Below are 12,815 nucleotides of genomic sequence, written 5' to 3' on the forward strand. Positions count from 1 at the left end.
AGAGAGAGAGAGAGAGAGAGAGAGACAGAGAGAGAGAGAGAGAGAGAGAGAGAGAGAGAGAGAGAGAGAGAGAGAGAGAGAGAGAGAGAGAGAGAGAGAGAGAGAGAGAGAGAGAGAGAGAGAGAGAGAGAGAGAGAGAGAGAGAGAGAAGATAGACAGAGGATAGAAAGATCATCAGAACACAGAAGTCAACATAAGGACTCTCATCACTGTGACTCACCTGTTGAGGTCGTGGATGTAGTTGAGTGGGGGGGACTGGGCGAACCCCACCCCTGCCTCCCAGATATACTCACAGCTGTCTATGGTCTGCATGTCCTCCACAGAGTCCTGTAGGATGGTGACATCATCATGGGACCATCAATCCCAATAACTACTGGGAGGGAGCTACCTCTGCTCTGTACACCATCACATCACTGTTCAGTCATCTACAGCAATGAATACATCATATGAAGCTAACAAGGAGTCAGTGTACAATTTCACAGAGAGACCTAAGGTGGTATGGTGCCGTGTGGTTCAGTTGGTAGAGCAAGGTGCCTTGTGGTTCAGTTGGTAGAGCACGGTGCTGTGTGGTTCAGTTGGTAGAGCATGGTGCTGTGTGGTTCAGTTGGTAGAGCAAGGTGCCTTGTGGTTCAATTGGTAGAGCAAGGTGCCTTGTGGTTCAGTTGGTAGAGCATGGTGCTGTGTGGTTCAGTTGGTAGAGCAAGGTGCCTTGTGGTTCAGTTGGTAGAGCAAGGTGCCTTGTGGTTCAGTTGGTAGAGCACGGTGCTGTGTGGTTCAGTTGGTAGAGCACGGTGCTGTGTGGTTCAGTTGGTAGAGCACGGTGCTGTGTGGTTCAGTTGGTAGAGCACGGTGCTGTGTGGTTCAGTTGGTAGAGCATGGTGCTGTGTGGTTCAGTTGGTAGAGCACAGTGCTGTGTGGTTCAGTTGGTAGAGCACGGTGCTGTGTGGTTCAGTTGGTAGAGCAAGGTGCCTTGTGGTTCAGTTGGTAGAGCATGGTGCTGTGTGGTTCTGTTGGTAGAGCACGGTGCTGTGTGGTTCAGTTGGTAGAGCATGGTGCTGTGTGACTCAGTTGGTAGAGCACGGTGCTGTGTGGTTCAGTTGGTAGAGCAAGGTGCCTTGTGGTTCAATTGGTAGAACAAGGTGCCTTGTGGTTCAGTTGGTAGAGCACGGTGCTGTGTGGTTCAGTTGGTAGAGCATGGTGCTGTGTGACTTAGTTGGTAGAGCAAGGTGCCTTGTGGTTCAGTTGGTAGAGCACGGTGCTGTGTGGTTCAGTTGGTAGAGCATGGTGCTGTGTGACTCAGTTGGTAGAGCAAGGTGCCTTGTGGTTCAGTTGGTAGAGCACGGTGCTGTGTGGTTCAGTTGGTAGAGCACGGTGCTGTGTGGTTCAGTTGGTAGAGCACGGTGCTGTGTGGTTCAGTTGGTAGAGCACGGTGATGTATGACTCAGTTGACTCAGTTGCCGCCCACCTCGTCCAGGACTGCTTTGCAGAAGAAATGCCAGGCAGTGTAGAGACGCAAGAAATTGAACTTCAGTGAGTTCGCCCCATTAGTTTGCACAATATAGATCAGCGATTTTTCTGTGATCGAATCAACATTATGTCAGCCCATTGTCAATGCAACAAACCGATACAAATCTAACTTTGCAAGATTGAGTATGTGATTTTATTGTAGGCAGAGCCTGAGCGCAACGGAGAGTAGAATTCTATTGGCAGCCCACGAGCGGTCTTTCAACCAACCACCCGCGAGCGAATGGGCTTTTCAGATCAGTTCAGATCAGAGCCGCGCTTGTGTGCACGTTGCTTTATATTCTTTCATTCATTTTATTTCGTAAACGGGTTATTTGCAATTTACAGTCACCTTGGCGCATGGAGTTACAGACAAAACAAATGATAAATGAATGTTAAGCCCTTCATAATGTAAAAACGTTTTTAAATGTTTCATGCAATGTAGGTCTGTATTGAACAGCACCTACAGGCTCCTGTATCATAGAAATCAACAGCTATTTCCATGTGAAAATGTTATGGGATTTGCTCCATTAAAACGGTAAGGGTACAGCCTATTGGCTACCGTCTACAACTGTAAGGGTACAGCCTATTGGCTACCGTCTACAACTGTAAGGGTACAGCCTATTGGCTACCGTCTACAACTGTAAGGGTACAGCCTATTGGCTACCATAAGGGTAAAGCCTACTACCAACTGTAAGGGTAATTGGCTACCGCCTAAGGGTAAAGCCTGGCTAAATCTACAACTGCCCTATTGGCTACCATCTACAACTGTAAGGGTAAAGCCTATTGGCTACCATCTACAACTGTAAGGGTACAGCCTATTGGCTACCATCTACAACTGTAAGGGTACAGCCTATTGGCTACCATCTACAACTGTAAGGGTAAAGCCTATTGGCTACAGTCTACAACTGTAAGGGTACAGCCTATTGGCTACCGTCTACAACTGTAAGGGTACAGCCTACAACTGTAAGGGTACAGCCTATTGGTTACTGTCTAAAACTGTAAGGGCACATCCTATTGATTACTGTCTAAAACTGTAAGGGTACAGCCTATTGGTTACTGTCTAAAACTGTAAGGGTACAGGCTTAATGTTCACTGTAAACGCGCGCGGGAAGTTGCACAAAATTCTCCCAAGGTTCAAGTTTTCACTCACAAGACAAACATTTTTCTCAGCGCCCCACTTCAAGACCTCTTTACTGAGAAATGTGTTGTTTTTTATCATTGTGTTTGTGTATTTTCTTGGTGTATTTCCTATGCTGCTGTGAAATTGGTAATTGTTGTGTAATTGTTAAGCTGCAGGGCTCCCTTGTAAAAGAGACCTTGGTCTCAATGGGACTTCCTGCTAAAATAAAGGTTCAATCAAAATGAATAAGCTCTGGATCCGATGAGACTCACAGGTCCTCTCCGGTGGCTGTTCACAGTGAAGTCAGGACAGAACAGCAGGTCGGCCATGGCCAGGAGCAGAGACTCAGCCAGTGGACGAGCTCCATCATCATCCATCTCATCTGTCTGTGAAGGAGGACAGAGACAGGAGGACAGGGGACAGGAGGATGGAGTGGACAGGAGGATGGAGTGGACAGGAGGATGGAGTGGACAGGAGGATGGAGTGGACGGAAGGATGGGGTGGACAGGAGGATGGGGGGCAGGAGAATGGAGGGGACAGGAGGATGGAGTGGACAGGAGGATGAGGGCACAGGAGAATGGAGGGGACAGGAGGATGGGAGGGACAGGAGGATGGAGTGGACAGGAGGATGGAGGGCAGGAGAATGGAGGGGACAGGAGGATGGAGTGGACAGGAGGATGGAGGGCAGGAGAATGGAGGGGACAGGAGGATGGAGGGGACAGGAGGATGGGGGCAGGAGAATGGAGGGGAAAAGGAGGATGGAGTGGACAGGAGGATGAGGGCACAGGAGAATGGAGTGGACAGGAGGATGGGAGGGACAGGAGGATGGGGTGGACAGGAGGATGGAGTGGACAGGAGGATGGGGTGGACAGGAGGATGGGGGCACAGGAGAATGGAGTGGACAGGAGGATGGGAGGGACAGGAGGATGGGGGCAGGAGGATGGGAGGAACAGGAGGATGAGAGGGTGGGGGGCAGGAGGATGGGGGACAGGAGGATGGGAGTGTGGGGGACAGGAGCATGGGGGACAGGAGGATGGGAGGGACAGGAGGATGAGAGGGTGGGGGGCAGGAGGATGGTGGGACAGGAGAATGGGAGCATGGGGGACAGGATGATGGGAGGGACAGGAGGATGAGAGGGTGGGAGGCAGGAGGATGAGGGGACAGGAGGATGAGAGGGTGGGAGGCAGGAGGATGAGGGGACAGGAGGATGAGTGGGTGGGAGGCAGGAGGATGAGGGGACAGGAGGATGAGAGGGTGGGGGGCAGGAGGATGAGGGGACAGGAGGATGAGAGGGTGGGGGCAGGAGGATGAGGGGACAGGAGGATGAGAGGGTGGGGGCAGGAGGATGAGGGGACAACATTAAATAATATATGCCATTTAGAGACGCTTTTATCCAAAGGTGGTCATGTGTGCATACATTCTACGAATGGGTGGTCCCGGGGACCGAACCCACTACCCTGGCGTTAATCCCTCTACACTTTGTTACCCTCTATAGTGAACAGAAACATCTTCGGAAACAGCACTGACAATGACTTTCATTTTCATGTTATTTTCATTCTGATGAAAAGTAAACCCAGAAACTTCTGAATGAATTGTTTGTCAAAGCATCTCTGAATGTCTAATGAGGAACTAGAGTTCTACTGAACTTTTAGGAATCTAGTTCCTCTTATCTTCCCATGTAGGAAGAAACAAATGTAATCAGGAGAGGTAGAATATGCACCTGGGAGATGTGTTTTTCTCTCATCATCATGATGTATTTCTGTGTTGTGTTCATTAGGCAGCTGATGGAAGAACTACCAGGGACTACCTACACTTGTCCAATAAGAAATACCATCTACTGGAATGAGGAAACTAATTAGTCAGATGAATGAAGTATTTAATTTTTTTTTGTTATCAACAGAAGCCAATTTCCTCCCACATATCCACCAGTCTCACTTGGCTGCAGTGCAGAGGGACTACAGACATCTAAGACTCATTCATGTTGAGATGACAAATGAACAGGACTGGTATTTTTTACTAACATCTTCCATGAAGCGTTTGTAAAATGGAACAGTGGGTAGAGTCTGTCTAGCCTGGTCCCAGATCTGAGACCAGGCTAGTATCTGTGGAATATGGGACAAAACACTGGTGCTTGCAGCAGCTACAGTATGTGGGTGTTAGCTGCAGTAAGAGGTTAGCCTACACTGATCTGCCCCATTATAATAAGGGTTTACGGTCATTTGAGCCAGTTTACTACAGCAGGAACATAATCCTGCAGCAACAGGAAATGTGAGTTATTATGTGGATTAGAATTAATGGACATGTTTGTAATGGTTGATATATTTTTCATAAGGGAAAATCAAGTCAGAAATTTGCAAAGTGGAAATTTCAGAAGCCTTTTTTAAACCACAAATACACTAAAAATAAAACATTTACTGCATTGAAAAAAGTTATTCTGCAACAGGGTGATCAAATTAAGATCTTACATCTGTGCTGTAAGTGTATCTTAAACCCTAGCCAAATCTACACACAGTATACTCCTATGTTTTACTCCCACACACCCACCGCCCACTCCCCACAGCTCTTCTAGCACCAGACACAGTGGACCAGAAGATATCCCTACACTCACCACAGCTCTTCCAGCACCAGGCACCGTGGACCAGAAGAAGCCCTCCAGTCTTGGTCCTCAAAGATGTAGGGGAGGATACGGGTCAGCATACGACTACAGTTCAGAACGATCTGTTTCTCCTTCTCCGAGGGGCATCCTGACTCTGCTGCCTGCACCAGCTTCTCTACGGCCTGGGGGAGAGATGGCCTTGGTGTTATAAATACAGCTTGGGGAGAGATGGCCTTGGTGTTATAAATACAGCCTGGGGGAGAGGTGGCCTGGTGGAGAGATATGGCCTGGGGGAGAGATGGCCTTGGTGTTATAAATACGGCCTGGGGGAGTGATGGCCTGGGGGTGAGATATGGCCTGGGGAGAGATATGGCCTGGGGGAAAGATGGCCTTGGTGTTATAAATACGACCTGGGGAGAGATGGCCTGGTGGAGAGATGGCCTTGGTGATAAATACGGCCTGGGGGAGAGATGCCCTGGTGGAGAGATATGGCCTGGGGGAAAGATGGCCTTGGTGTTATAAATACGACCTGGGGGAGAGATGGCCTGGTGGAGAGATATGGCCTGGGGGAGAGATGGCCTTGGTGTTATAAATACGGCCTGGGGGAGTGATGGCCTGGGGGAGAGATATGGCCTGGGGGAGAGATATGGCCTGGTCATTTTCTGGTAGTACCTCTCTGTTCCACTCTGTTTTCTTTCATGCTGTGCCTACAGAACACAACCATGATGTTACAGAACACAGCCATGATGTTACAGAACACTGCCATGATGTTACAGAACACAGCCATGATGTTACAGAACACTGCAATGATGTTACAGAACACTGCCATGATGTTACAGAACACAGCCATGATGTTACAGAACACTGCCATGATGTTACAGAACACAGCCATGATGTTACAGAACACAGCCATGATGTTACAGAACACTGCCATGATGTTACAGAACACAGCCATGATGTTACTGAACACAGCCATGATGTTACAGAACACAGCCATGATGTTACAGAACACAGCCATGATGTTACAGAATACATCCATGGTGTTACAGAACACTGCTATGATGTTACAGAACACTGCCATGATGTTACAGAACACAGACATTATACAATGGGTGGGTCTAATCCTGAATGCTGATTGGTTAAAACCGCATTCTAGCCGGTGTCTATTCCATAAGTTACTACCTGTCACGCCCTGGTCGTAATATATTGTGTTTGTCTTCATTTATTTGGTCAGGCCAGGGTGTGACATGGGTTTATTGTGGTGTGTTTTGTCTTGGGGTTTTGTGGGGTGTTGGGTGTGTGGCTTAGTGGGGTTATCTAGCAAAGTCTATGGCTGTCTGGAGCGGTTCTCAATCAGAGGCAGGTGTGTATCGTTGTCTCTGATTGGGAACCATATTTAGGCAGCCATATTCTTTGAGTGTTTTGTGGGTGATTGTTCCTGTCTTTGTGTTTGCACCAGATAGGGCTGTTTCGGTTTTCACATTTCATTATTTTGTAGTTTCTTCATATTTAGTTTTTTCCTTCATTAAAATATCATGAATCATCATCACGCTGCATTTTGGTCCGACTCTCCTTCTCCACAAGAAAGCCGTTACAGTACCGGCTAAATCTGACGTTAAAATGCCTATTTACTCTGTTCCATCTGACTGTGCAATCCACTGTCTCATCAGCCCAGCCAAGCAATTTATCAACTTGATCTCTACTATAAAAAGCATCTAGACGTTATCTCACATTTCTTTATGGCTAACATTTAGTTTACAACAGTGGAGATTTGTATAAACCTTGTCTGTCTAGCCGACATTTGAAACATTGTTTCTTTATTCAAATTCGATCTCCAGTTGTCCCACTGTAATGAACATGTTGGGAGTCGGGACAAGACAGACAGGCAGGCAACGTTTCTCAGCCAGTCAAAATCATGAATCAGCATCATCTTTATAGATATATACAAAGACATGTCAATTGAAAACAGGTCAAACAAAATGAAGTGCAGCTAGTTTGCAGTCCTTCCAGCTTTAGTTTGATGTGATTGTGTGAGCTGTGTTGTTGGCTCGCTCCTCTGAACAACAGTGTCCTGAAAAGTGAGCACATTTTATATGCCAGGTGAAATTGCGCATCATTAGCTTATTGCTATGGATGTCTCTAGTTAAACTCGAAAACAGCTTAAACAAATGCAAATGCAGCTACTTTGCTGTTATTCTGGCTGCACTTTTTGATGTGACTATAAGTTAGCCATAGTTGGCTAGCTAGCGAGCAAGAGATAAGAACGTTGCCAGCCAGTCTGTCCTGTTCCATTAGAGAGCCCCCAGTCTGTCCCATTAGAGAGCCCCCAGCAGTCTGTCCTGTTCCATTAGAGAGCCCCCAGCCCCAACAGTCTGTCCTGTTCCATTAGAGAGCCCCCAGCACCAACAGTCTGTCCTGTTCCATTAGAGAGCCCCCCAGCACCAACAGCCCCTGTCCTATTCCATTAGAGAGCCCCCAGCCCCAACAGTCTGTCCTGTTCCATTAGAGAGCCCCCAGCCCCAACAGTCTGTCCTGTTCCATTCTGTCCTGTTCCATTAGAGAGCCCCCAGCCCCAACAGTCTGTCATGTTCCATTAGAGAGCCCCCCAGCCCCAACAGTCTGTCCTGTTCCATTAGAGAGCCCCCAGCCCCAACAGTCTGTCCTGTTCCATTAGAGAGCCCCCAGCCCCAACAGTCTGTCCTGTTCCATTAGAGAGCCCCCCAGCCCCAACAGTCTGTCCTGTTCCATTAGAGAGCCCCCCAGCCCCAACAGTCTGTCCTGTTCCATTAGAGAGCCCCCAGCCCCAACAGTCTGTCCTGTTCCATTAGAGAGCCCCCAGCCCCAACAGTCTGTCCTGTTCCATTAGAGAGCCCCCCAGCCCCCACAGTCTGTCCTGTTCCATTAGAGAGCCCCCCAGCCCCAACAGTCTGTCCTGTTCCATTAGAGAGCCCCCAGCCCCAACAGTCTGTCCTGTTCCATTAGAGAGCCCCCCAGCCCCAACAGTCTGTCCTGTTCCATTAGAGAGCCCCCAGCCCCAACAGTCTGTCCTGTTCCATTAGAGAGCCCCCAGCCCCAACAGTCTGTCCTGTTCCATTAGAGAGCCCCCAGCCCCAACAGTCTGTCCTGTTCCATTAGAGAGCCCCCAGCCCCAACAGTCTGTCCTGTTCCATTAGAGAGCCCCCAGCCCCAACAGTCTGTCCTGTTCCATTAGAGAGCCCCCCAGCCCCAACAGTCTGTCCTGTTCCATTAGAGAGCCCCCAGCCCCAACAGTCTGTCCTGTTCCATTAGAGAGCCCCCAGCCCCCAGTCTGTCCTGTTCCAGCCCCAACAGTCTGTCCTGTTCCATTAGAGAGCCCCCCCAGCCCCAACAGTCTGTCCTGTTCCATTAGAGAGCCCCCAGCCCCAACAGTCTGTCCTGTTCCATTAGAGAGCCCCAGCCCCAACAGTCTGTCCTGTTCCATTAGAGAGCCCCCAGCCCCAACAGTCTGTCCTGTTCCATTAGAGAGCCCCCAGCCCCAACAGTCTGTCCTGTTCCATTAGAGAGCCCCCCAGCCCCAACAGTCTGTCCTGTTCCTGTTAGAGAGCCCCCCAGCCCCAACAGTCTGTCCTGTTCCATTAGAGAGCCCCCCAGCCCCAACAGTCTGTCCTGTTCCATTAGAGAGCCCCCCCCAGCCCCAACAGTCTGTCCTGTTCCATTAGAGAGCCCCCAGCCCCAACAGTCTGTCCTGTTCCATTAGAGAGCCCCCAGCCCCAACAGTCTGTCCTGTTCCATTAGAGAGCCCCCCAGCCCCAACAGTCTGTCCTGTTCCATTAGAGAGCCCCCCAGCCCCAACAGTCTGTCCTGTTCCATTAGAGAGCCCCCAGCCCCAACAGTCTGTCCTGTTCCATTAGAGAGCCCCCCCCCAACAGTCTGTCCTGTTCCATTAGAGAGCCCCCAGCCCCAACAGTCTGTCCTGTTCCATTAGAGCCCCCCAGCCCCAACAGTCTGTCATGTTCCATTAGAGAGCCCCCAGCCCCAACAGTCTGTCCTGTTCCATTAGAGAGCCCCCAGCCCCAACAGTCTGTCCTGTTCCATTAGAGAGGGCCCCCAGTCCCAACAGTCTGTCCTGTTCCATTAGAGCCCCCAGCCCCAACAGTCTGTCCTGTTCCATTAGAGAGCCCCCCAGCCCCAACAGTAGGTCTGTTTTGTTTCTGATAGGCAGTTTATAAAGGAAGCAGCGAGTCAGAGACGGGAAGGGAGGACGCCTTGCTTCTTTCCTGCATCCAGGAGCAGCGGGCCCTGAGTCCCTGACAGACGCCTCTGCCAGTCAGCCAGCTACTCAATAAAAGCTGTTTCAGAACAATATCTCTGTGGAATGCACTTGATATTAGTACAGTTTGCATCCAGTACCTAAAATAAATGTGTTTAGTCTTAGTGTGTATCTGAACAGTTTTTGTAGGTTTCCCAGACAGATTAAGCCTAGTCCAGTTCTAAAAAACATTCTCAGTGGAGAATCTCCATTTGAAAGATCTTTTCAGTCCATGAGTATAGGCTTAATCTGTGTCTGAGAAACCTTTCTGGTTCATCTGCTGCAGCCCAGTGCAGTTCTACTTCCATAACATCCTCCTCATCATCTTTCTACCTTATAGCAGAGGGTTGCCAGATTGGAGGGGGACTCCTCCCGAACAGCTCGGATCTCTGCGGCTGGCACCAGGGCAAAAACATCCTGCACAGTGGTGGCAGTGTCAGCCCAGAACTGGTCCCAGAAGGCATCGTCTGTGGCCTCCACTGGCTGTGGAAAATGCATGTATCTGCTTTTAGACTACATTTCCCACCACCCATTGGGCTCGTCTAGGCTTGCTCCAATCTGACTAATGATAACCTATTACATTGGGTGTAGAAACAGCATGTATAGCAGTGTCATAGAAAGCAATAGGGTAATGTAATATAATGAATATCAAATCACACAACAAATGCATTCAGAATCAACAAATATATCAGATTGGAGCAAGAGGGCTAGAATAATATAAATAAACATATCATGAGAATAATGTCACCTCATTCTAATAACTAGGTTTCATGTCAACACAAGTTAGCAGATGGGGCAACATAACAACCTATCTCTTCCTAATTGCCGTTAGTCTATACAGCAACAGGAAATATGAGCTGCTCTAATCTCTGCACATAACAGAACACCTGCCACATCTGTGGGCGGCGGGAGAAAGGACCCTACGTCATTTGACCATCGAATAAGATATGCGTTATCGGTGATCTATAAGAATCCAAATAAAAAAATGTTACATTTTAAACAAGTAGTCTACTTGGCTAAAAACTATGCTGCCTGTTTCTCATGTCGCCGATGATAAGGTCTGCAGAAGGGCGTTATGATCATGCACAGTGAATAGACATTGACTATTAAACAGCGAAAAGGGGGTGTTTGTGTATGGTAAAGGTTTATGAGCCCACTTTTCATATAACATAGAAACCTAATGCAAAATAGAAACACCCCAGAATAACAATAGGACAGGATAAATCATATGAGAGTTTTAAAACAGTAGCGTGTCACTGCTATCACTGCGGGGGATTTGATTATAACCTAACATAACGCATGATCAAATACGCCAAGCATTTCATGACGTGCGGGACAATATTTTTTTTAAAGAAACATCTCAATATAGACCTATGCATTAAACATCGACGGACTATATGCAGACCCTATCTTTTGTTTTCCAATAGATCACTTATCCGTCCTAGTGATATACAAACAGCTATTGCGCTCTTTCTGTGATCGTTATTTATACTCAAATATTTTCCTATTTCTCAGCGTTGGCCTATAATAAATATTTCAAAGGTATCCAACCTGTGTTTTGGTTGTCAGCTGTATTACTGCTTTCCTGAAGTTCAGTTTAGAATCGGTGTTACCCATTTTGATATTCCTTTATATACTACAGCGTTGTTGATGCCGTGAATCCCTACTAATCTTGTTCACCTCTTTCCTCCGCTTGAGTCACTCGCGGAGGCGTTTTTACGTCACTGGTTGGCTAGCCTTTTACACTGGGCTCTAAACTTCCGGGTTCTTCAAGTGTACAATAATCACTATGCTTATCATAAGGTCAAATGTAATACATATTATACAGGGAACCCTTGTACCTAGTATAATATCATAATAATTTAGGGTTATCTCTTTAAAAATATATTAATGGAATTCAATTTACAATACAATCGGGGTTTTATTCTATACAATATCTTTGATTGAAATCACTGTTATAATATTGATATAATTGGTTACAATATGCATAAATGTAACAATAAGATATTGTAAATTGTATCGATCATTGAATGAGTGTCTGTACTGGTTGTAGACGGTACCGGAAACAGCGACACCATGTGGTTTCTCCTGTCAGCGTTCTGTCTGTACTGCGCAGTCGCGGTGTCATGTAAACAGCAGAGGTTCGTGAGCTAGCTAACCAGCTACATAGATGTTAGGGCGTTGATACCGGCGATATTGTTCAAATGTAGCTTTCAATCAATATATTTGTCTTTCTTCACCACACATCGCATTGTCTAGCAGGATAATCTGACCTGTGAGACCCTATCTACACCGAGGATACCTCCTTTTGTTGTTTTGATCAGTGATACGAGAAGGCTAACGTTACTGTAGCTAGCAAGTTAACGTTAGACAGCATAGTTTGGGTCCTTGCAACGTTGAGCTTCAAAGCTCGAATGTAAGGGCGGGTTTCTTTCTCTTACATTGTTTACATGTTAGCTAACTTTAGATAGATATCAACCTAACGTGACCTAATTGCTAGCTTAGTTATAGTCTATATATAGTCTGTCAACTATAGTTTTGCTAGCCATGATTTGACTTCGAAAACAGCAGGTATACCATTGTGATATTATTGATTTGGTGCTTTGACAGTTTGGTCGTTTCTAGCTAAACAGCTTAGCTGGTAATAAAGTAGTTCAAATGTCATGTTTGGGTGAGGTTGCCAAGTGTCTGTCCCTTTGTTAGTTAGCTATATATTCGACACGCTGGTTTCATGGCACTTAAAATACCAACATAATGTATTTTAGCAGGCTTGTAACAACTGTGTGGGACACTCGCTAGATCGCTAATTAATTAGCTTGCTGAGCCGTAAACGTAATCAAACTGTGAGGAGCCTAGGCCGAAAACAGGGACTGTGAAAAACAACTCGTCACTGCAGCCTAACGTTATATTGCCCACGACACGTAAACCAGCTGCAAGGCTTGTCATTAGGACAATACAATCAATACATGTTAACTGAAAACAGGTGAGTTCGTTGCATTATTTATCTGCATGCTACTTGCACCGTCGGACATGTATATTGTATCTTAGATTCTAATGCGTTTGTCTTTCAATCCCTTATAAGGAAACGCCAGCGGAATGGTGGGGAAGAGGAGAATGGCCAGCTGGTGCCTAAGGCCAAACGGTTGAGCAGAGGAGCTAATCCCCTCTCTCCTGAGCTGGGCCTGGATGCCTGGGACTCGGAGGTACTACGAGCGCCAATGACAAGAGACATTACATTGTCAATATTGTGTGAATCCCCCCAACAGTACATTGTCAGCTAGGGGTAAAGGCAGCCTTAGTGTCAG

The 12,815-nt window shown here is 47.3% G+C and overlaps 1 protein-coding gene across 1 annotated transcript in view; it reads right to left on the reverse strand.

The window, feature by feature from the left end:
- Positions 1 to 11,211, reverse strand: part of LOC123999999 (protein HID1-like) — a 36,942-nt gene extending 25,731 nt beyond the window's left edge. The window contains 6 exon segments of the mRNA XM_046306065.1: positions 221 to 327; positions 2,899 to 3,012; positions 5,235 to 5,278; positions 5,281 to 5,404; positions 9,844 to 9,993; positions 11,062 to 11,211. Coding sequence (XP_046162021.1) covers positions 221 to 327; positions 2,899 to 3,012; positions 5,235 to 5,278; positions 5,281 to 5,404; positions 9,844 to 9,993; positions 11,062 to 11,127 — 605 coding nt within the window. The 5' untranslated portion in view covers positions 11,128 to 11,211.
- Positions 11,212 to 12,815: the final 1,604 nt, after the last annotated feature.

This window comes from Oncorhynchus gorbuscha, linkage group LG16 (assembly GCF_021184085.1).
Source record: "Oncorhynchus gorbuscha isolate QuinsamMale2020 ecotype Even-year linkage group LG16, OgorEven_v1.0, whole genome shotgun sequence".
NCBI lineage: Eukaryota > Metazoa > Chordata > Actinopteri > Salmoniformes > Salmonidae > Oncorhynchus > Oncorhynchus gorbuscha.